This window comes from Fringilla coelebs (assembly GCF_963513975.1).
Source record: "Fringilla coelebs genome assembly, chromosome: 15".
Lineage (NCBI taxonomy): Eukaryota > Metazoa > Chordata > Aves > Passeriformes > Fringillidae > Fringilla > Fringilla coelebs.
Genome location: NC_140041.1, coordinates 14,661,603 through 14,685,482, shown reverse-complemented (window position 1 = coordinate 14,685,482; position 23,880 = coordinate 14,661,603). Strand labels below are relative to the sequence as shown.

At 44.2% G+C, this 23,880-nt stretch overlaps 3 protein-coding genes across 4 annotated transcripts; 1 reads left to right on the top strand and 2 right to left on the bottom strand.

The window, feature by feature from the left end:
* Positions 1–1,850: 1,850 nt before the first annotated feature.
* LSM11 (LSM11, U7 small nuclear RNA associated) lies at positions 1,851–9,352 on the bottom strand (the record flags this gene model as incomplete). Its single annotated transcript, XM_084215537.1, has 4 exons — positions 1,851–2,594; positions 4,078–4,161; positions 4,912–5,051; positions 8,941–9,352. The coding sequence occupies 4 exons, from the start codon at positions 9,350–9,352 to the stop codon at positions 2,208–2,210; spliced, it is 1,023 nt and encodes a 340-aa protein (XP_084071663.1). The 3' UTR covers positions 1,851–2,207.
* A 2,395-nt stretch (positions 9,353–11,747) lies between these two features.
* On the bottom strand, positions 11,748–16,285 carry THG1L (tRNA-histidine guanylyltransferase 1 like; the record flags this gene model as incomplete). Of its 2 annotated transcripts, XM_084215910.1 has the most annotated exons (6): positions 11,748–12,655; positions 13,227–13,334; positions 13,933–14,021; positions 14,527–14,696; positions 15,132–15,308; positions 16,101–16,285. In XM_084215910.1, 6 exons carry the CDS (start codon positions 16,283–16,285, stop codon positions 12,494–12,496), a joined length of 891 nt encoding a protein of 296 aa, XP_084072036.1. In that variant the 3' UTR covers positions 11,748–12,493. The 2 variants fall into 2 exon arrangements, with proteins under 2 accessions (XP_084072036.1, XP_084072037.1); XM_084215911.1 differs by lacking the exon at positions 16,101–16,285 and having other exon boundaries at positions 14,527–14,692; positions 15,132–15,240.
* Positions 16,286–16,512: 227 nt separating this feature from the next.
* Positions 16,513–23,880, top strand: SOX30 (SRY-box transcription factor 30; the record flags this gene model as incomplete). Its single annotated transcript, XM_084216127.1, has 5 exons — positions 16,513–17,264; positions 18,429–18,668; positions 19,886–20,059; positions 21,172–21,649; positions 23,511–23,880. Exons 1-5 carry the CDS (start codon positions 16,655–16,657, stop codon positions 23,878–23,880), a joined length of 1,872 nt encoding a protein of 623 aa, XP_084072253.1. The 5' UTR covers positions 16,513–16,654.

The following is a 23,880-nucleotide window of genomic DNA, read 5'->3' as shown; positions in this document are numbered from 1 at the left end:
TGAGCTGCCACTGTATGTCAGCCTGAGGGTGATCTGACACCCTTTGGTCAAATATGAAAGAAAGAGGAGAGGTCAGACAAGTGGCCTTTGGTACTAATAGAAAAGGCAGAGAGGAGTCATCCCAAGCAGCTGAAATAAGAACAAAGCTGCCAGAAAACAGAGAGGAAAATCCCCACAACCATTAGGAAGAAAATATTCACTTGCAATAAAAGCTGCTGGGAAGTCAGGAGCAGAGAGAAGCACCTTGTTTCTAGCAATTTATGAGGGCTCTGATTAGTACGTAGAAAGCCAACCAGGAAAGGGTGCAGAAAGCCAGGACAACAAGAACAGTCTTTGTAAACCAGAGTTTAGAATGTCCTGAGGAGACAAAGTACTGACAAGAGAAAGGGGGGGAAAAAAAACAAGCTAAAAAAAAAGGGAAAAACTGCAGAACACAAACAGGAACAGTAAAGAAGAGAGGGGAAACAAGAACCTCTATGAGACGAATCTTTTCAGTGCCTAGTCTCAATTCACAGAGGGATGGGATTACAGCACTAAAGCAATGTTTCAGAAGAAGCTGCAGAGAGTACTTAATTTTTTTTCTTTTCTTTTTCTCCCTTGATGAAATTATTTTGCCTCAACAGACTTTTTATTCTGTCCCAGGCTGAACTTGGCTTTGAGCTCAGTGGCTGAGCTCATCAAGCCCCATGTCATATGAAATGTTGACATAAGTTTCAAGCTCCCCCAGAGGCAAACAGCTGCTTTGTGTGTCCAGAATGCCTGCTAAATGATTTCTGTGATTCACCCAAACACCAGACATATCCCTAACGACCAAGCAAGCAGAATGCTGCATCTGCAGCAACAGAAATCCATGTCACCCACAGTACAGCCACTCAATTTAAGAACTCAGGGCATCTATATGCAATGTAAATCCTGCTACAAAGCAATTTCCCAATTTCAGCTTAAACACACAGAGCTGCTGCAAAGCACAAGGCAGTTGAGATGAATACAGAATAGCAGCATGAAATCTCCTTTGACAACAAAGGGAACAGGCTACATAATGGAACAGCTTCACTTACCCTCAAACTTCTGCAGGTAGGTTTTTTGGAAAGCAATTTATACTTGCTGAACCCTGGTCTGACCTGCAATAATTCAACAGCCTTGCTAAAATGAAACACTGATGAGTTGAGTTTGACTTCTATACTTCAAAACCTTTTCAGGCACATCTCTAAAGCTCAACTGGAATTACATGATGCATCCCTCACATGGACAGGAAAGACCCATGAAGATTCCTGCTCCATGAGAGCTGCTGGAGACACAGCAGCTCTGGTTTCAATAGAGGGAGCCTGAAAGGTGTTTAAATACAGGACAGGTGTGTACAAACACACCTGAGAAGAACCCAATCTTTGCCAGCTGCACTCTTACACTAAGTAGCAAGTGGGTGAAATATAAAAGGATAGTTCTCCATCTTCACCCACAGATAAACTCCAAAGAGGGAGGTCTCTGAGTCAGCTACATCATCGGCTTGCTGGTGACACAGGGCCTAAGCACAGCATTACAAAGAGAGCCTAAGCTTTGATACTGGAAGCAAGTTACAGTCCTGCCATCACCCACAATAAAAGAATACTTTACAATTAAGAGGTTTTCTATCACACAGAGCATTACAGAGCTAACTATGGCAAAGAGGCCAGTAGCCATCAGCAGGATGTGACTCCAATGTTTTTAACTATTTCAAAATGACTGTCAGAATTATATCTGGAAAAGAGGACATCCATGTAACAGCAGCAAATAAACTGTTGGTTTCATTACGATTTCCTCTTGATATTACTCAGAATGTGCAAAAGAGCATTTCTGATTTATTGCAGGTCCAGATCTTATCCTTAAATGTGTGCCACAAGTAGTTCCTGTAACAGAGTACACCAAAATTCTCTTACAACCCTCTCCATCTACCTTCTTTTTAAGAAGAAGTGGGATCTGTACTTAACTTCCTCATATCACAGAAACAACTGTGTTGCTGACCTTCTCCTAAGACCCCCAACACGGATCTAAGGAGGCTCCTTTGGCATCAAGCCCAGGATGCTCAAGTTACAATTCTTTCCCCTGCCTTGAGGTGGCAATGGGAAACCAGCCACGGTACCATCCTACTCAATGACAACTCTAAACAGCAATGGGAGCTGCAGCAGCAAGTCATGCTATCAAATAAATACGCTGACAAAGGCTCAGCCAAGTCAATGTGCTAAATGGACAAGCAAGACATTCTCTCCTCGAATAAAGATCTGGTTTATATGGCGTCTGAACACCTGCTGATAATCCACCTTAGGCCGCCTTCTCCTCCGGGGCTGGCTCCTTGCTCGGGCCCCACCAGCACTGGCCCCCTCTGTGTGGGCAGTCCTGCTGCCCACATCAGCTTCACTTCTGTCACCTGGGGTCTTCTTCTCTCCAGCTCTGCCCAAGTGTTTCTGCCTCTCACGCTCCTCTTCTGCTCTCCCTCGTCCAGATCCAGCCTTCAAACTCAGCATCTGAGAGTCATTTGTCAGGGTCAGCTCCTGTGAGACAGTCTTTGAGTCAGCTCCCTTCTTCCCCGAGGATTCCTGCAGCTTGAGTCTGTCAAACAGCTGCAAAAGGACAGTTGTATCTATGACCACATTTGTAAAACAAGAGAGGCCACTTGTTCCACACTTCTACATTGTATTTTCATGTACAATCCCAAAGCAGCTCACAAGACACAGTGCCAAATCTCCACCAGCAATAAAGACCATGTTTGCTTACCAAAGTCCCACAGTGACAGAAGGTCAATGAGTCTCTTGCATGGTCATGATTGCCTTACTGTGAGCATCAAGGAATTTAATTTCGGGAGCAACACTGCTGTGTGGTAGCCTTTAACTTTGGTCAGGAGAAACAGGGATACCAAGTTGCTCCTACAGCTCACCCATGTTCTTTTAACTGTTTTAGAGGGATTTCCATCCTTGTATCATGAATCCCTAAGATAAGGGGCCTCCATTAGCAGAGTCTGTACACTGAAAAATGGAGGATCTTTTTTGTTCCCCAAAACAAACTAAAAGATGACATGTGGGTATTCTGGGAGGTGAGCAGATCACAAACAATAGAAAAATAATAAAAGCTACAGCAGCAGATCCAAAGCACTATATGAACTCATTAATCTAAGAACACATGGTGCTGAAACGGGAAAAGATATTGCTTTTTCTCTGGCAGCAGACAAGCTTTTATGAAATAATGACAAATGAGATTTTTGGTTAGCCTCTCTCTTCCCAGCAACAGGATGGAAAGCCAATGGCTGTGAGAGTGAGCTGAAGGAACAATGACAACTTGACTATTTTTAACTAATCTTTAAAAGAAGGAAGGGTGGGATCTACCAGAAAACAGATTTAAATGGCAGGAATTTGAAAGCAAACTCCTCACAATGAAACATTTTAAATGTTTTTGTGATGCTTCTCTGATGTTCAAAAGGCCCGGAGCTGTTGCCATTCAACGGGCACTGCCCTGTCACATTTTTTTTCCCCTTCATTGTTCAGAAGTTCATCTATCATCTCTTCAGTTGTCAACGTGGTAAACAACTCTATTTGCAGCTGGATCCTAGAGAGTGGAGAGCTTTGGAGATCTTGGGCTTCACAGTACCCAGACTGGAAGCTCAAGTGACCAAAGAGCTGTGTTGTTTCTCTGGCTTCAGACACAGACTGTGCCATGAGGAATGTCAGTACCAGAGGAACGCTCTGCCACGTTCCCTGGCAAGACAAACATGGACCTGATCAGTCCATAGTGCAAAAAACAGAACAAATCCCACATCAAAACCCACAGAGTGAGCTTCTAGAAGTTCAGCATGCTACATCAAGCAGAGGCAGCAACTCTGATCTGATTTTACAGTGGAGCTTTAGTAACACTGAACTACTAAAGTACTTTCAGAAAAATCGGAAAACGTTTTGGGTATTTTTTTTCTCAGTTCAAATTATTTTAGAGTCATCTGTAATAAAAGGAGGTAAAGTATTTCAAATGTAAACATGGGTTCCAAATCAATGCTCCTCTTTTATTACTTTGAAGAAGGGGATCCTAATAAGAAAGAAAACAGCAGATGTCACCTACTCGGGTCAGTGAGAGCTGAGGTTCTGCATAGAAGGCTTTGCCCATTACTGGTTTCCTGTAAGTCTCATCCACATCTGTCAGGGCCTAAAAAAGATAAAAGAATCTGAAAGATTGAAATTAAAATAAAACATGAAGCAGCTTTGGACCAGCTTTGTGTCAAAGCATTACGAAATTATGTTCAGAGAGAAAATCCATCCCAGGAACAAGCTGTGCTTTGGAGCTGGTTTGTTAATCATCTAAATTGTACTGAAGTATAAAAGCAGCAGCAAGTTCATTCTGCATTATTTGCAAAATCTCTGTGATCCTTGCTTGCAAAATCCTTCCCTCCTCCCCAGTTCCAAACCTTTCACACCTCCAGGCTCATGAATATTTAATAGCTGCTTTTCCATCTACTGTATTTAAGATCTTCACAAGGTAGAAAACAGGGAAAAGCTTTTGTCACTGGCAGCTCAGTGATGTTAGTGAGAGAAAACACAGAAGCACCCATCACTATAGAAAGATTGGGTTTTGCAGAGAAAGAAAGCTCTGGAAGCTTCCGATATTCCTCATATTCCACCTTCCTGTGTTCTTATACAAAACTCTGAAGATGTTGGGAACCCTTCAAAGCTTCTCTCTCACCTAAAACCTCTCTAAGGTGGTTGGGCACCTCCCAGATGTGCCAATCCAACACGAAGTACCACTTGAGTCTGAAACCCAGCACTTGGTACCAGAGCAAAGTAGTCTGTGAACCACAAAACCATACTAACCTTCCCCATATGTCATCTGCTTAAACCCGTTGCAAATTTCAAATTTTCAATATAACAGGTACAAATTGAGGGCTGGAACAATAATTACCATATTCCAGAATTTGTCAAATGCAACCAAAAAGCCTGTGCAGACTCCACGAAGCCCTTTGAAAGTGCGGATGTGGACATTAATTCTGACACCATCTCGGACACAGCGATGGAGCTCCCCCAGTGGGCTGCCTTCATGGACTAGAACAGAAAGAGAACATCACCAGTCTTCACCAAAATACACAGAATCACACAACAGAATTGCCTGAGTTGGAATGATTGATTAAAGATCATCTTCTTTCAACTCCCTCCCACAGGCAGGGACAGCTTCCACTAGACCAAGGTTGCTCAGAGCCCCATCTAGCCTGGCCTTGAACACTTCCAGGGTTGGGGCAGCCACAGCTTCTCTGGACAATCTGTGCCAGGGCCTCACCACTCTCACAGCCAAGAATTTCTCTCTAATATCTAATCTAAACCTACTTTTTTTTTCAGTTTGAAGCCACTCCTGCTTTTCCTGTCACTATGTATTTTTGTAAAAACCCTCTCTTCAGTATCTATCTAAAAACCATGTAGAATTCCACTCTATGTACAAGTATGGCAGAGCTTGGCACAACATTTGTGTTCACAACAATAGCAATGAAGAAGCCCCAAGCACTGTAGCACACTGTGGCTGCCATTACCAGACCACCAAAACTCTTCTTACAACGGGGAGAGCCAAGACCAGGAAATATGAAGGTTTTGCTTTACATAGCCCACGGCCAACTCAGCCTCAGCTGAAAATCTTTTTGCTACATTTGAAAAACATGCCAAGTAATCCAAACTGTAAATAAAAGTGGTTGAGAGGGAACAGAAAGCTCACAGGGGTAGAGTTAGTTCCACAGAAAAGACAAATGCCTGGTTAAGGCTACCTCAGATTAGTTATGAGCTGTGAATAAAGAACTGTAGCAGATTTGTTCCTTTTCTTTACAAGGGGATTTCTGAAACAATGAATGACCAAAATCCTTCAACTTACTAAACTGGACCAGTTTAAACTGATGAAAATGCATTGTTTCAGTTAAGATTTCAGCAGCCAGATGAATCCTTCAAAGTCCTACAAGTCTCTAGCAAAGAAATAAAATTACTCTAAGGAGCAGCCAGCAATTAAACCATGCTAAGGCCCAGGACAATAATGCTTTAATCAGGGCAAAAGTGAAGGAATTCAGTACAACATACAGCTTGCCTGGCTCACACAAGCCTTGTCTTCACACCAGAAATCTTTGCAAGTGTAACTTATCTAGAGAAGTAGATATTATTTACAACTTCCACCCATGCCTTGGTACCCACTTGCTGTACAATTCCTACTTAAAGTCAGGAAAAAGACTTGGTCTAAAATCTCCCATGGTTCTCTACATTAATAAAACATGTGAGCCAGAGATGACCTCTCACCCTGTGCTTTAGGGACTGTACACTCAAGGTTTGATTTACACACCAGAAATTGCTTCCTGTGAGAGTAAAGTGACTGTGTAAAACAGCTGATCTGCAGGACTGGGCTGCAGGGTAATTCATGGCCACAGCATGAATCAGTTTTCCCTGAATTAACCTAATCACATTTATTTTTTGAGATCCATTGTCTTCTTGCCAGCCCTCTCCAGCTGGATAACTGCAGGAAATTGGTTTCACACAGAGTATAAGCTGTCTCAGCACCTCCCAGTCTTGCTTAGGGGGTCTTTCCATGAGCCTCTGTGTCTCCTTCAGCTGAACTGATCCATGAATCCATGTTCTGAATTGACAGATCACAGGAAACACAGATGACACCATCACAATACCAAATTAATGCTTCCAATCAGAAAAAATGATTTTTTCTAACCAACCCTGAGAACTTACACAATAATTTAAAATCCAGACTTATTTTTAGATTTTAAGTTCCAAAATTCCCTTTAAGTAGGAACTCTACCTACAAATTTTTACAGAATTCTACATCTAACCCTTATTTTCAACTATGCCTCTGTCTCTCAGCACCCAGAAAACTACAGAGCTCCACCAAATCTACACTCTGCCCACTTTTCCTTGCTGTGTAAGTTTGCTCTTCCATGGCAAACTTCCAGCTTCATCTGAGCAAAAGGGCAAAACACATCATCCAAAAACCCTTCAACAACCTGACATTTACAGAAAAAAATAAAACCAGCAATGCAAGGCATTTATTTTTGGAACACACCTCTTCTGCAGACACTGAGGGCTGTAATGAGCAGGCTCTGCACACAACTAAATCTGCCTGTGCCTTCTGCATTGTTAGGGACCAGCATGAACAATGTTTCAACAGACAGGGAAAAAAGTTACCCAGTTGGTTCTCAGAATCCAACCCTTACCTGGATAAAATAAGCACATGCTTAATACCAGGACTCTGAAAAATGACTCCAAAACTACTACAAGCAGAGGGAAAGCACCCCAAAAGGGTGAAAATAAAGATCTAAACTCTGGTTAAGTTCAAGTCCTTGTCCTCAAGGCACACTCTATTAAGAGGCAAGATAAGAAAAACCTCAGGAGAAAATTTGAAATAATTCAGAACACTGTCAAACACCTTTCCACCTGCCCTGCACGTGAATTCTCTGCCCCTTGGTGAATGCAAAGTGATGATAAATAACTCCTCCTGAACTGATCCAGCACAGTCCAAGTTCCAAACACCTGTGGCGCAGACATCCCCCAGTTACAGGGAAAGCACATAACTTTGGCTATAAATCACTCATAAAACACTCCAGGCTGCTGAATAGCACTTTCTGTATCAGTTGTGCCAGTCTTCTTTGAAGCCCAGACATGGATATATGGATATTAAGGAGATATTCTTAATTGTTCTTAATTTTTACAATGTTTTTTTTTTTCTCAATTTTTCAGCAGTGCAAGCTGAGATATTTTTTATTAAGATCTGAAATCAACATTCCATGTCAGTTTTCTGGAACTCCAGGGCCAACAGAACCTCTGCATTGTGCAGAACACTAACTGTGATACTTAAGATCATGCAGCATCTACAGCAATAAACACATTGTGTTTTAGTGTCTAAGCAAGAAAAAGTTTTGCCTTGGGCATTCAGAATCAAACATTTTGGGCTTTGCCTTTTGAGAAAAAAAAAGAAATTAAAGTGGTGGTGCAAAGATAATTTGATTCCAAAATGAACCGCAGGATTTTTAATTAAGTGCACTAAAGTTACATTTCACCTGACAGCAATGCCATTTGATTCTTGGCGTGCGGGCAGAAGTAGCATCTCTTCATATTTAGGGGATGTTTACCCTGACCGCACACATAACATTTTTACAAGAAATATGTATCATCATCACAGCTGATGAATTTAAATTTACATCACAGCTGTCTCTCACCTCAATCCGCTGCTCTGCCAACCTGTTACCAGAAATGCCAGTATTTCTGCTTGCAGGATGTTTGGGTAGCAACCAAGTAACAGCAGTGTCTTAGAGACTTTCCCTGTAGTTATGGTTTAACTACACCCTGGACTAACCCAAACATCAGTCATGGTTTAAAATAGTACTTTCCAAAATATAGCAGTCTCATCCTTTTTCTCCTTAAAACCAAGAGGATGTATGTAATTCACCAGTTAACAGAACAGAACAGAACATCACCACAGCAAAGTCAGTGTCATCTCTGCATGAGCAGCTCTGTGAAATGCTGTTCCTCATTCCTGCACATCATTTCAGAGAATCACGGAATGGTCTCGGCTGGGAGGAACCTAAAAGCCCATCTTGTTCCAATCCCCTCACCACCTGCAGGAACACCTTCCACTATCCCAGGCTGCTCCAAGCCCCATCCAACCTGGCCTTGGACACTTCCAGGGATGGAGCAGCCACACCTTCTCTGAGCAACCTGTGCCAGTGCCTCCGCACCCCGGTGTCATTTCCCATCAAACTAAATCATTCCCCCCACACCACCCACACCCCGCTGTCACCCAACCGCTTCCGCAGCTATCCCTCTCTCCTCACCCCCAAACTCCACCGCAACTCCACGCCGGACCAGCCCAGCATGGCCCCGGCCCTCACACCCTCCGCCTCCCCTCAGCCCCGGCTCCCTGCGCCCGCCCAGCCCGGGGCCGCGCTGCCCGCGCCCTTACGGGGCATCCTGGTGAGGACATTGCGCGGTGCCCGCCGCCGCCGCGTCGCCGTTCCGCCTTCAGCCCCCTCCTGCTCGGGGCCCGCGTTGACCATGAGGCTGCGGAGGCGCTGGATGCGCTCGGGGTCGGGGGCGGGCGGGCCCCGGCGGGACGCGCGGGCGGCGGGGGCACCGCGGCTGGCGGGGGCACCGCGGCGGCCGTGCGGGCGGCGCAGGCCGCGCTGGAAGCTCTCGTACTCGGCGAGGTTGTTGAAGCAGGGCGCGGCGGGGAAGGGCAGCGGCGTGCGCGGCGAGTAGAGCGCCAGCAGCGGGTCGAAGCGGCTGGAGCTCACATCCAGGCGGCCAGGGCTGGGCGAGCGGCGGCGGGAGCCCCGCGGCTCCGCGCTCGCCGCGCCCGCCTCGTCCTCCTCCATGCCGGGCTGCGGCCGGCCGCACCGCCCAGGGCCGGAGCCAGGGGGCGCTGCCGCTCAACGCCCTGGGCCTGAGGGCGGAGCGGCCGCCATGGGCGGGGGGAGCCGCGGGGAGCCGGGAGGGAGCCGCGGGGAGCACGGACACCTCCCTGCTGCGTCCGGCACCGGAGAGCGTCCAGCAAAGGCCGCAATGATGGGGAAGGGTCTGGAGCATCTCTCTTTTATAAGAGACACTGCGGGAGCTGGGCCTGCTTAGCCGAAAAAACTCAAAAGGCTGGTGCCAAACTCTTCACCGTGACAGGACGAGGAGCAGTGCACACAAACTAAAACACGAGAAATTTCACCTCAAAATGAGGAAGAAGTTCTTTGTGTTGAGGGTGACACAGCGCTGGAACAGCGTGGAGTCCCCCTCTGGAGACATCCCAGACCCACCTGAACACGTCCCTGGATAACCTGCTCCAGGTGTCCCCGCCCTGGCAGGGCGGTTGGGCTGGATGATCTTCAGAAGTCTCTTCCAATCCTAACAAACCTGTGGTTATTTGCAGTTACCTCCCAGTGGTGCAACCCCCCTCCCCCTGCAGCCCACTCTGGGGACCATCCCTGGATGGGGGACCAAACCCCCAGCCCCAGGCCATGAAATCCATCTGGGCAACTGGCGGCTGCAATGTAATTTGCACTTTAATGCATAAAAGGATACACAGGGCAGAGTAATGTCACTGTGGAACAGCAAGGAAAGGCTTTTTAATAGGTTTTACTTTAATGATCCACCATATTCTTTAATGTTTCATAACAGGTTCCCAAACCTTTAATGCTTCTTGTTATGGCAATACATCAGCCACAGGTTGTTCACCAACTCCAGAGAAATACTTCTTTCCTCACTGGGTCACAGTACAGGACTCCTGCAGCTACAGAAATACCCATGTGTTGTGTGTGCCACCAACACCAGGCTGCTGCTTGAGCCTTGGGAATAGTTATTTTCCCCTACAGCTGCAGAGTTATATAAATGCACATATTACACATGAGGATACCACATGGAGTTTCTTTCTCCAGCATTTATCTTAATACAAATTAAAGGCCATGGTTGTACAGATAATTCTGATCTTGGTTCCAAAGTTTGCATCCATATGTGAACAGCTATGTTGACTTATTACATATTATTGCAAGAATGAGTTAATTGGAAAACACTATGACCTAATACAAACCTGTTTTTTATATACATACACAATGTACATACATAAAGATATGGCAGGATGTATCAGGCAGCCACAATCTATAAAATAAAAAACCTATATAATACTTTCCAAACATAAATCATGGCTGCCAAATTATTTTTTTAATCTTTCATTTGTTACCAAGCTGAGTAAATCCAGCTGTTACCAGTTCTGGAACAGCTGCTTCATATGTTATGTCCAAAGTCAGGCACCAAGCACTAACATGGAATTTCAAAGTCAAGTAAATTGCATTTATGTTAGAAGATAAAAAAACAGCTAAGTTCTTAGGAGTAAATAACTGGTGAAATGATTCATTCTGAATCATTCTTACCATCAAGCCACATCCTCTTCCTAGGAATCATGCAGCCCATTCTGCAAACTAAAAACAAAATACATTCCCTCATTGCATGTACTTTATCAGTACAGAGAAGTAGGGGGGGGAAGTCCTGTGCTATTATAAACTCACAGACTCACCTAATCTAAGAAAGAACTCACAAAATTGAAGTTTACATCAGCACCTGGTCAGAGTTCTTTTTGAAAAAAAACCACCAAAACCACATTGCCTTAAATGTGTAAGTTATTTTGCTAGAAGGGGAAACAGAGCAGGCTGATAAGAAAATTCACAGGAATCTAACTCAGTACTGTGACCAGTACACACTTGATCCTTTCTTTCTATTTTTTATAGCTAGTTCCAACTGCTGACCATGTCTTTGTTAGCAACAACTGGCCCAGTTACTGTTCTGGATGTTTTTGCAACCAGCTTGGTTAGAAGCAGTAATAGCCATATAAACGCCTATCATTATAACTGTATTTCTACACTAAAATAGGTTATTTCCCTCAAATCCCAGTTACACTGGGACAAACCCCTATCCTTAGCAGAAATATTTCTGCTCTGAGATGTCAATTTTGACAAGGGGTCTTAAGTGACAGTTAAACCAGAACAGAACTGTGCATGGAGCAGGCAACACACACTCCTCCCCTCCCTCTTAACAAATGTGGATTGGCAGCACTGCTCTGTGTCATTCCCAGGGAGATCAGAAAGCAGCAGCACAAATTGTGCAAATTGTTGTTGACTCCCCCTTTGCAGGCACCTGGAATGTTCTGCTATGTTGTGCTGTATTTTTTTTTAAATATGCTGTGTTGTGCACAATAGGAGACATGTAAATTCCAAGGCCATGGAATATGAGGGAAGCTATCTATCTATGTCCTAACAGAATTCCAGCCTGTGCAGTACCTTTATTATTAACTTCACTGCTTGGAACTGTCACCACTTCCTTGTTCAAGTCCCAGGAATGAGAAAGGCCACATAATAAAACACAGCAGGGAAGGTACTATTATTTATATTTTTTAAAAGTATAAAAATCCTGTACATTTGACAAATACTTTTAAAATCAAGCATAGAAAACTGCTGGGCTACTCCATTAGATTTCAGTAAGAATCAGACAGCTAAACAGTTTGTCACTCATCTGACAAAACACACCAGCCTTGAAATTTAATACTAAATCCCAAATGTAGTATTCTGGTCCATCTCAGTTAAAAAAAAAAAAATCAAACTAATAATTTTCTGTTCAACTATTCGGGCTTTTTTATAGTTCAGCAGTACAATAAAATACCTCATTGTAAATGCTATAGAAATACAGGAAATTTCTACATACTGTTTTTACAAATACACATGTACAAGGCAGGAACAGTCTTAATTCATGATGAGTTCTTAACATTCAAAATATAGTATGATTTTAGCATTCCATATGGGCATATCCTTGTATGTCAGACAGCACCAGTGTCTTCTTTTTAGGCAGCAACAGTGCTAAACCCAATGCAGCTGCTGAAAAGGGTTCCAGGTCAAACTCTGCCAGCCACCATTCGTATTCCTCACCTGCCAACAACCCAAGCAGAGCAGAATGTAAACTACCAGTTATGCTCATCAGAGATATCAACTATCCTCAGCCAGAATCTCAGGATATTCCTCCCAGAACTGGTCCCCAATGATGTCACAGTGCAGGGGAACAACTTTAGTCTTAGTCCGGGTTACTTCCACTTCTTTTTCTTCTTCTTCCTTTGGCAGTTTTATTTTCTTAGTGACGACTTCGTTAATCTGAAAATACAGTTGACACATTAGCAGATATAAAAGGCTACAGAGTGGATTCAAAAATTCTGATAAAAAAGAATTTAAAAAAAAACCATAGGACAGGAATTTCTCCCACTAAATCAATGATGCAATCGTAGAGTAATGAACATTTCCAAGTTACCTTAAAGCAGAAAAGAACCGAGCCAACTATGAGCTGAGCCCCCTTATTGAACAGAGGTTTGTAATTCCTTTGCCATGGATATTCTTGGGACCTAATCCTGGGAGGGGCCTGGCCCCAGTGATACACACATTGTCATCTACTGATACATGTTTCATCTCAATGGTCATAATTTGTATCTAAGCCAGACTCCAGAGACTGGTTTTTATATTATGCTCAGAGAAACAGCTCTCAAAAACATCTCCAAAACAATGAGTCATCTTACACACCATTACATGGCAAATATAGTTAATTTTAAGATATACTTATTCCTAGACATACACTAGAGATACATGTGGTGCTCTAACAGTGCAGTCTGTCTGCCACAGTGTAACTATTTAAAATATCAGTCCAAAGCAAGTGGCAATAGGTTTTGTTTACCTTCTGCCATATTAGCACAGTTCCTTTTCTATACATCAAAGGTTCATTGTTGTAGTTGATGTTGAATTCAGAAAATAAGATTTCATTCTTATCTCCAGCCAAAGTGCCCTGAGAGGAAAGGAAAAGAAAAATACTCTTAGAGAAAACAGACCAGTTGTATCTCTAGGATAGAGGAGGGGGGAATACTGAAAGCAAGACAGACATTTGTAAAGGTTTTTCACCTTTAAGTCACAAGGTTGAATTCCTTCTCTTAACAGAGGAATTAATTCCAACTGCCAAATGATTATTAAAACTCAGAGTGTTTTTATTATATTTTCAAGACAAATGGAAGACAGTTAACAGATTCCAGGAAAAAACAGGAATAATCTGCTAAAGTCTGTACAAGACAAACACAAAAGAAGGGACTGCCAATGAACAGGACCTGAAATCTGCCACTGTTTCTCATGGGTTTGGATGCTGAACATTTTATGCCATTTCTAAAATTTCTAAAATTGCCAACTATGAACCTAAACCCTGCTAATACTTGGCCAAAATTATATTATTTGCTAGTGGTATTAATATCTGCACAACTGAAGAAGTTGTTGATTACACCCACAAAATTATTACAGTAAGAACAGACAAGCTAGGGCTGCTGGGCAGGCAAGACATTTTGCAAATCTTATTTAATTTTTTGCTGTAAAAACCCATGACTTCAGCAGACTCTTACCCGGAGCCTCTCCTGTGCTTGCACTGGTGTCAAACCACCTCTCTGCACAAGCATCCAGAACACTGTATTATAAAGGTTATTAATATGGCCTAGAGAAAACAGAGAAATGAGTGTGAGGACAGTTATTTACCAAACCTGAGTGACTACTTCGGAAAAACCAGCTTTACTTCCAGAGCTGTAGCCAAGAAATAGCCAAGAGTAATGGGGAATTAATATAATCAGTTTCTAAAGAAGATACAATGTTTATAATACATTTTTAAGGTACTGCATATCATGACTAGAAGACAGATTTCATAAATGAAAAAGGCACAGCAGAGGCCAAAGGTGTTTCTGTATAATGTAAATTATTTTCATTTGACAATAGGGACTAGGTACTGACAAAGGTCTAGAGAAAAATCCAGTGGTCTGTTCTAACATGGAATATTCAGCACTTTTGATTACTACCTGCTGTGAACTTGTGTAATATTATTGAAAACTACCACCCTACCTGCTGTTCTTTCACTGACAACTGTATATACAAATACACAGAAAAGACATTTCTGTTCAGAGAAATGAATTCAACTGCACAAATCTCTCTTTTCTAGGAACACTTACAATCTGCTTGCCTCCAACTGAGGTAGTCCTTCAAATTCTGGTTGCTGGGATACAACACAATCCGTCCATCAAATCCTGGTGGGTACAGAAGCTGCTGGTCCTTAAAGTAATCCTTCCAATAGAACACGTAACTTGAGGAAAACTGGGAGACCACATGAGTCATGAACTTACTTGCAAACACATAACAAGAGAAAAAAAGAAAGAAATACATGAGTGTGATTATATATTTGTGTTTATCTGAGGTAGCAGTAGTGATAACTCTAGTGGAAAGCAGCATTTCTTAAATAATGGCCAAACAGATGAGGAAGGGCACAGAAACTTTTGAACAACAGAGGTACTGAGAATTGTAACATTTTCTTAAAATAATGGCTGTTTATAATGTTTTGATAGTTTATATAACAATACAGAGCTTTTTTACAAGCTCTGTATTATTGAACATATTTTCCTGAAAGATCACATGTAAAGAATCAACATTAAAAACTTGAACTAACTGCAGTGTAAGCACCAGCCCTCCTCCTAACCTCTGTGTGTCAGGAAAGGCAAATCTGAAGAATTATAAACAGATATGAAAAACCAGTTCACTTCAGTATCAAAGCAGCTGTTACCTTGCTCTTCTTTTAAACCATCTGCTCTTCTTCTTGAAAACAAAACTATATTCGTCACTCTGTCCATAAGCAATAGCAATATCCTCCAGTTCTTGCATCACTGTCTGGGCACACTTGGTCATCAGGTGCAGCGCACGGTCATCATTTGGCTTTTTGAATTCATGCTGTTCACTAAACCTTCAAATCAAAAATGGCTGCATAAGAATCCCTTAAAAAGCTACTAAAAATGTGAACCTATTCATTTTCCTCATATTTGCTTTATATGAATATTGATTTCCAGTGTCCTGTCAATACTGACAAAATAATTCTCTCCAGGTCTGAAAAGTAAGAAAAAAAATCTTCATTATCCACTCTGGATAAGCCATTCTCTTTCCCACCAGTATCTGACCCTAACCAGTCTTTTAAAGCAGCTGGTTTAAGTATTTTAATTGGAAATAGACAACAAGTACTACTTTCTGTAAACTCCCCTTCTCACGGGGTGTCTTTAATATTCAGCCCAATAATGGCAACATTATCAATAAACTTGTTAAAACTCAAGAGTTTTATCAAAACCAGAGATAATATCCCAGCAAGAACCTGAGTTATCTACCAAGCGAGGGAACTACACCCCATTTATGCCGAGGGAAGACAAATGCCACACAGCCACTGACTCCAAACACCAGTACACATCCCTGGATAGCAGCTGCTGTCCCTCCCCAGCACACCTAAGGCACTGGAACCACTTCCCTACTCGGACCATTCCCTACCACCCGGCTCTGCAGCCGCCTGTGAAAACAAAACCCCGGTGGAATTCCGTGCCCTGGAGAAGCCGAGTGGGGGACACGAGCATCTCTAACCCGCACCTGCAGGACTCACACAGGCGGACAGGAACAGCGCCACCCGGACACCACGCAGGACGCTGCCCTCGGCACGGCGCTCTCAGCCCGCACCCGCGGGGTCCCCGCAGCCCCCGCCCGGCCCTGCCCGCACCTGTGGAAGTTGCGGCCGTCCAGCCGCACCACGATCCAGCAGTTGGGCAGGACCGTGTCGTCCGCCTCGAAGTCCCGCACGTACTCGAACTTGCTCTTGGCCATGGCGAGGCCGCGGCGGCCGCGCGGGGAGCCCGGAGCGCAGCCGGCAGCGATGGCCGCGGCCGCCCGGCAGCAGCGCAGCATGACCGGCGCGGAAGCGGAAAGAGCGGCGCCCAGCCCTTGTGGGCGGCCCGGAGCAGCGCTCGGCGGTGCCGGCGGAGGGCGGGGCGGCTCCGGCAACGGCGCCCATGGCGGCTGCGGGGCGCGGAGCCGGGGCCGGGGACCCGTGCGCCCCGGTCCGAGCGCGCCGAGCCACGAGCACGGGATGGGCGGTCGGGGCGGCCCCACCGGTGGGCGCGGGACGGGGGGACAGCGCGACCGAGCCGGCGGGGCTGGGGCTCGGTGCGCGCCCCGCGGTTGGTGCGGGATGCGGGTTCGGTGCGCGCCGGCGGCGCGGGGCCGCGGGGAGCGTTGGCGCAACGGTGGCGGCGGCCGAGGAGCGGCAGCGGAACGATGGAGCGCAGGGTCAGGCACTGCCGCTTCCGCGCCCGGGCGAGCCCCGCCTCGCCCCCCAGGCACAGGGAGGTCATGGGCCCCCTCGGAGGGCTGCGCGTCCAAGTGCAGGAGCACCAGAGCCGGCCCGGGCACAGCGAAGGAGCGGCGAAGAAGAGCAGGTGCATCACGGCTCCGGCGGCGGTTGAGAAAGAGGCCCGGGGTGCTATCAGGAGAGAAAGGGACCAGGAGAGGGGCAGCGGTGACCGCCAGAACGAGGAGAAGGTCCTGGAGCAAACTGGGAGTAAGTCCTGGAGAAGAGCTGCCGTCCAAACGGAGCGACCCAGCGTGACCTATGAGACCCGCCCAATGAAAGTGGAGAAGAACGATGCCCCGGCTGCTGCATCCCTGTGCGAGCTTGGGAACACTCCTCAAGATCAGAATATCCCGGTTTTGTTTCAGTCCTTACCTCCCAGGTCCCATGTACAGCTCCAAGGCCCTCTTTCCTCGCAGCTGATGCATGTGACTCCAGTGCCGGTAAAACAAATGCCAGTTCAATTGCAGCCTCTACTGCAGCGGCCAAAGATTGAAACAAAAAACGTTCCCCTCACAGTCCTGCCCTCGGATTCAGGTATTATAGTCAGAGAGCTTGCAGGGTGACTTGTTGTCAGGCAGGAGAACACGAGGGGAAAGGTCATGTTAGAAAACCATCCCTTTGCAAAGGCTGGGTTTAGCACAACTCTTGAACAGCGCAAGACGCAAAAGCACGGGAGCAGAGAGTTCTGTAGTGGTTTGTTACAATCAAGGCAGTTTTGTCACATTCCTCCCTGTCTGAGTGAAACCCCTTAGGGCAGCGTTCAGAATTACACTGAGTTGTGATTGCAGTTTTAAGGTCAGGAATCTGCTTGATTTTTAAAGCTATACAGTAGTCATATATCTCTGAAAAACTCTGGACCTGTTAAATGAAGAGCATTTTGAAACATCTATATTAGACGCTTTTTTAAAAATTATTATCTAGACATTCAAAATTAATTACTTAAGTAAGGTCTTAAAGACTTCTTCCCTTTATCAATGATGTGAAAGAGTTAATTTTTAAACCTTTTCCAGGAGGAAATTGCTTGCTCAGGGATCAGTTTTAAGGGGCCTGTGGATTCATCATCTTGCCAGCTCAATTTAAATGCTGCCTGTGTTTACAAAGAGCCAAAGGCAGGTATCATGTAACAATCATTTGGGAACACGCGTTCCTCCAACAAAATGAGTGTCCAAATCCAAAAAAAAGAGAAAAAAAATTAAAACAAAACCAAAAACCAAAACCCAAGCAGAAAATCAAACCAGTAACAACTGTGGTTGCGAAGGCAGGGACTGCACAGGTGTGGGACTAAGCAGCCTCCCCATCCTTAGTCCTAGTCCCTGCATCCTTAGGGCTTTGGTTACATAGTTCTGGTGGTGATAATAAATTGGTGGTGGTGTGGTCTGTGCTATACAACGATTAGTTTATAAATCCATAAGAAAACAAGCCAACTGAAATCCAACCTAGTGTGTTAGCAGGCACACTAGGTGTGTTTATTTCCTTTTTTAATTATACATAACAAAAGCCAGGTAACTGATTCCTTGTGCAGTGACTCAGCAAAGGGCAGTGGAGGATTTTGTAGGAACTGCTCTTCAAATATGCACTGAGTTTCATCTCTTGCAAAGCTCTGGTGATGCTGTTACCAAATACCCTGTGGGTGTGATATTGAGTGTGACCCGCTGTATCCCCTGGAAGGTGACAATCTTTCCCTCCCTTGTTGCACAGGGATGCCAGACACTCCCTTCAGCAAGACCAAAAGCGGCCGAGTGAAGCGTCCCATGAACGCATTCATGGTGTGGGCCCGCATCCACAGGGCTGCCGTGGCCAAAGCCAACCCCGGGGCCAACAACGCAGAGATCAGCGTCCAGCTCGGCCTGGAGTGGAGCAAACTCACTGAAGAGCAGAAGCAGCCCTATTATGAGGAAGCTAACAAAATAAAACTGAGGCACAGGGAGGAATTTCCTGGTAAACTTAGTTATTTACCTGAATGCTTTAGAAGTGCAGGGCTTTTTGGAAGATCGATCTCATGCATTATGGCAATCAACAGAGATAGGAAAAAAAATACAGATATTTCAAGTACATAATCCTTCTGTGTGCTTGAAACAATGAATTTTTTAAAGCATCCAAAATGCTGGTGCTTAGAGCACTGCAGCTAACAGCAGCTTTTTTGAATGCTTTAATAGTCTAATGGCCAGGGAGTGAGTTTGTGGCCTGCTGCATCAGTTTCCTTGCTCTAGAAACAGCTGCCCAGGTGGCCTGTGGTGACACATATGTCAATTTCTTAAAAGCAGGAAAGGGAAATGTCACAGGAAGCACAAACAGCATTGTATTTTCTGGTATTCTTCAACATGTAGACTTGAGTTTCCCACATAATGGTGTGGAAAATGTTTCACAGCCTTTTGTCAAGTGTTTAAGTTTGTACCCTTAACATTTCATTTATCCAGAAGATCAGAGAATGTAAAACACTTTTAAAAAGCTGTTGAGATACCAGGTGTTGTGATCCTTTCTCTCTCTGTTGTCATAATGCTGCTTGTTGATGATTCTGCCTAATCTGTCATAAACAAAGAAAAGAACATCACTCTCCCTCTCTCCTTGAATCTTTCAAAAAAAGAAGAAAAAAAAGTGTTTCTTTAAAGTTGCATTAAGAGTTAACCTGTGCAAGAAACCAAACAGCTCTGTAAATTCATGATATATTCTTATGTCTATTAGTGTTTGGTTAATATTGTCAGGCAAAGGCAAACCTGCTCTTCCACAGTGTATCCAGGGTTAGTTCCCAATGGATCATATTTCCTATTATGTCTTGCAACCTGCAGATATGTGCAGATATGTGTGAAAAGACCACATTTTGAGTAGCTGTGGTTTTCCTCCACACTGAATGCTCCTTAATGTGGTTTCCTCTGGGGCTGGGCCACATCTCTCCCCAGTGTTTGGTAGATTTTTGTCTTACAAGCAGTAACTACTTGGTAACTTCTAAACAATACCCAAATATTTCTATTTCATTTCCATCTCCAATAAAATCCCCCATTTCTAACTCAACAAAACAAGTGGAACATTGCCATTGCCTAAAGGTGCAGCTTTTGCACTTGTCTTATCAGATCCTTCAGATTTATAGCATAGCTTTAGATAAATAATGAAACCATCCAAAATAATGGATGTATGCATCTTTTTTTCATCTCTGACAGGTTGGGTTTATCAGCCAAACAAAAAGAAGTGTTCTCCACCACCTGGCTCTGCTGCATTTTCGAGCACTTCCCAGAGTACCATCACTACAAATCCAGCTGGCACCCTTCCCTTCTCATCACCTACTTACTCATTTGTCAACTCCAGTGTTAAGAACAGTATTGGACGTCCAGTCTGTGAGTTTTCAGTAGTGAATTATTTTAAAAATTGAGATTTTATCTGTTCCAGTAGTGACAGGGCAAGGGGAAATGGCTTCAAACCGGAAGAGAGTAGGCTTAGATTAGATATTGGGAAGAAACTTTGCTGTGAGTGTGGTGAGGCCCTGGCTCATGTTGCGCAGAGGAGGTGTGATAATTCACCAACATTTCTTTCTACTTAAGATGTTAAGCTACAGCTGCTGCTTTCCCTCATTAGGTCTCCACCTCACAGCCTGGAAGGATCCTTCTTTTTTACAAAAAGTCCACAATGGCAGTGAAATAGTGTGAGAGCCCCCAGAGCAGTGTAAGAGCTGATCTGCATATTCCTTAGAGAAAGAGCTCTGGCTCTGTCAGTGCATGGAAAGTGGATTTCAACAGCAAATAGCTCAGATCCAGGCAATGGCATTTTCCTCTAAATGTCCTGGAAAGGGCTGCTTTCTTTGCAATGAGACAGGAAAATGAAATGCCTGATTATGCTGTGTGGTAATACTTGGAGATATTAAAACAAAAAAATACTCAGCTTTGTTCTGATGAAGTTCTGAGTTAGTGATGTATGAAAATTGCTATGCAATGTGTTTTGAAATCTTTCCCTATAAAGGCAGCCCTGTTGATGAGGTGTGATTTGAAAGGTTTGTGCTCTGCAAAACATTTCAAAGTAAAATTGTCTAGTGTGTACATTCATTGATGAAATAAGGAAACATATTGGGGATTAGGGTGTTTTAGACTCCTCAGCACACAGATTTGTTATAAATTTGACTCACTTCACATCAGTAGATTTGTGAGGTCTTCTGAGCTGCAGGCACACTCCAACCCATTGTGGGGCCTTACTAGGAAAGACAGAGCCTTGCCAGAGCAATGGACCTGCATCAGCCAGTTCCTTCCTCCTGTGGGTTTCTGTACAATGACGTTTTAACGTGTGGGCTCCAAACCCATCTCTCAGAATGGTGTCACATTAGATCTTTGACATGAGTTGCTGGGAAATTTCAGGGGGAATTATTCTGACTGTACCCAGAAATACTGTGGTTGCTATTTATGCTGTTTATCAGAACTCACTGTTCATGTCTCATAAGTCACTGTTTTGTTCCCTGAAGGTGAATCTCCCGCCATCTGTCTGCCAGCTTCTTCCATCCAGCACGCTGTGCCCATGACCCTTTTCCAGACCACGGCTGCAAGCACCACATCAGTGGCTGTTGCAGTTCCAGCCCTGCCCCTGCGCCCTGTAGTTTCATCACAGCACTTTGCTGAGCCTGCTCAGACAGAAGCTTTTGTATCACCTGGGCTCAATTTCTCCCTGAAGAGACCAGCACCCGTTTTCGCTGAGAGCTTCAGCAACAGAAACCCAAGTAACATCAGCAGCACCAGTGGCAGGTTTTCTGTCTCTAACAGTGAGATCCCAGGGATTTCTGTTTTTCCTAGAGGCATAGCTCTTCCCCAGGCTACCCCTTTTATTCCTTCACCTGCCTATGTGTCTGCTCCCATTGGACAACCAGCCAGTTTGTTTGGAGGAACTCCTCAGTTTCCGTTTTGCCACCCTTCCTTTATACCTGGACCTCGCTGTTTCCCCTCAAGGTAATGAAACCATTTCAATACCACTAAGAAAAAAATGCTGAAAGGCAGAGAATGTTTTGACTTGCAGACAGCAGGTGGAGCATTGAGAGGAAAGGAGCTCTTACCTTCCTGTAGCTGCTGCGTGCTGGGACCCCCTGGCCGCAGCCTGCTCGTAATACGTTCCCAGTTACTGAAGGCTCCGTAGAATTACTGCAATTGTAATTGGCACTCCCAAGGTCATGGAAAACAAGTATCTTCTTTCCACTTCATGGGTCTAAGTGCAGTTGATTTCAGCAGAAGAGCATTAGGTAATGTAAATATAGTTCGAAAATGGTGAGATAGAATTAGAGTGGGTGTGTCCTGGAGGTGTCTCCTGGGTATGCTATGATTGCCATAACTGTTCATATTTCTGAAACCCAGCCTGGTGGGAAGTGTCTGCAGAATTCCTGTGTAAGTAGTAATTCCTGGCTCTTCCTTTTCAGTCAATCAGAAGTTCCCTAATCAAAGAATTACCAAGCTAACACATGTAGTGTGCCCTGGGTGTTTGTGAGCTGAGCATGCACAGAAAGCACCAGTGTCCTGGTGCAGGTGGGCAGCTCAAACACCAGGCATCTGATGCTTATTCTTTACAGGGCATCATTTTGCTTTCATGACTGTGCAGGAACAAACCTAACAAATTATTATGATTATCAGACTTTAATTTTGCCTGTTTATGCACTGTTATTCTCACTAGTAGCAGCAACCAGGATGTTCCTGTGGCAATGAGACCACCTGGTCTTTAGTTAGGGCGAATGATGGCCCATCAAATTCAGAACAACCTCATGAGCTGACAAGTGCAATATAAGACATTTCTATTTTTGAGGTCCTTCAAGGAAACACAGAACACATATTCTCAAAATTGCTAAAAATGATCTTTGCTCAGCCCTTGGTGTCTGAAATGAGACAGTCTTGTGAGGCCTCTGAGACAGAAGAGTTCTTGTAGCATAAAAGACAGTTCTGATTTCACACATTATTGGACTTCTGAAGTCCATTAAGGCCAGCTGAATGCCAGCTTTGCTAATGCCAGGGTCTTTTTAATTATGAGTTCTCTGTCCTATAAACTTATTTCTTGCCTGCAAGAGTCATGATTTCTGAACTGAAATTTAAATATTAGATTGCAATGATGATTAGTCCCCTTGAAACCTCAATAGACATTGTATCAATGTCTTTACAATGCCTGCACTGTGGAGCTCTCTTACTTCTTTACATATTTTTGTTTTCTTCACAATGTTGCGAATTTCTCTAAAACACTGTAAATTACAATCCCTGTGTCTTTCTGCATCAGAATAAAAATTCAGGCATCTGCCACTGGAGAAATATAGTTCCATTTGACATAGTAACTTCCTGCAATTTACTATGTGGTTGCTTTTTAAAAATTTATTACTGTGCATTCTTTAAATATTAACATTGACAACCACATATTGGGCACAAGGACTCCCTGTCCTGTTTGATAACAGTGTAACAGATGTAATATCTCACTAAAAATTACAAATAAGAGCGTTTTACCCCTGGTCTGTCACAAAATTTGGCATACAGAAATTACACAAAACTGACTTTTGATGCTTTTTTAAATTATTCTGAGTATGTTAGTTAACTTACTGCATGCTGGTTTATCTATGGTATTATTTGATTAATAAATACTTTGGGGTTTGTTTGTTCTCAGAGCAACCTCGTGTGTGCTGAACTACTGAACTACTCTTATGATGGTCCTAGTGCTGAAATTTGGCACAGTTTTAAATTTGTATGTTTTAAAAACCAGGATAAGCTGAGTAGCACAGAACATCAGTGTTATTGTGCCAGCCCTGCATTTCTGAACGCCAACCTTGAATCTCTTCCCTTGCAGCACATTCCCACTCAGAGCTCCGTTTGGCTACGGGAATTTCTCCAGCTCAGTGCCTCAGTGCTTTGGCTTTTATGAGGAGAGGAACCAGAGGCAGGAGGTGATATTTTCCACTGTGGATGAAGACTATCGTTTCAGGGCATACTCAGAAGAGAGGCTCTGTGAGAACCAGCGTGTCTGTGGGAGCCCTGAGGTCGTGTCCTGTCAGAGCACCTGCAGCGAGGAGCGAGTTCTGAGCCCCCTGCCGCAGCTGGACGTGGAAGTGGTAGAGGAGGTTTTGCCATCCCCCCCATCTACTCCCTCCAGCACTTACATTGTCAATGTAACTGACAGTGATGAGGAAGAGGAAGTAAAGTTTTTTCAAGTATTGTAA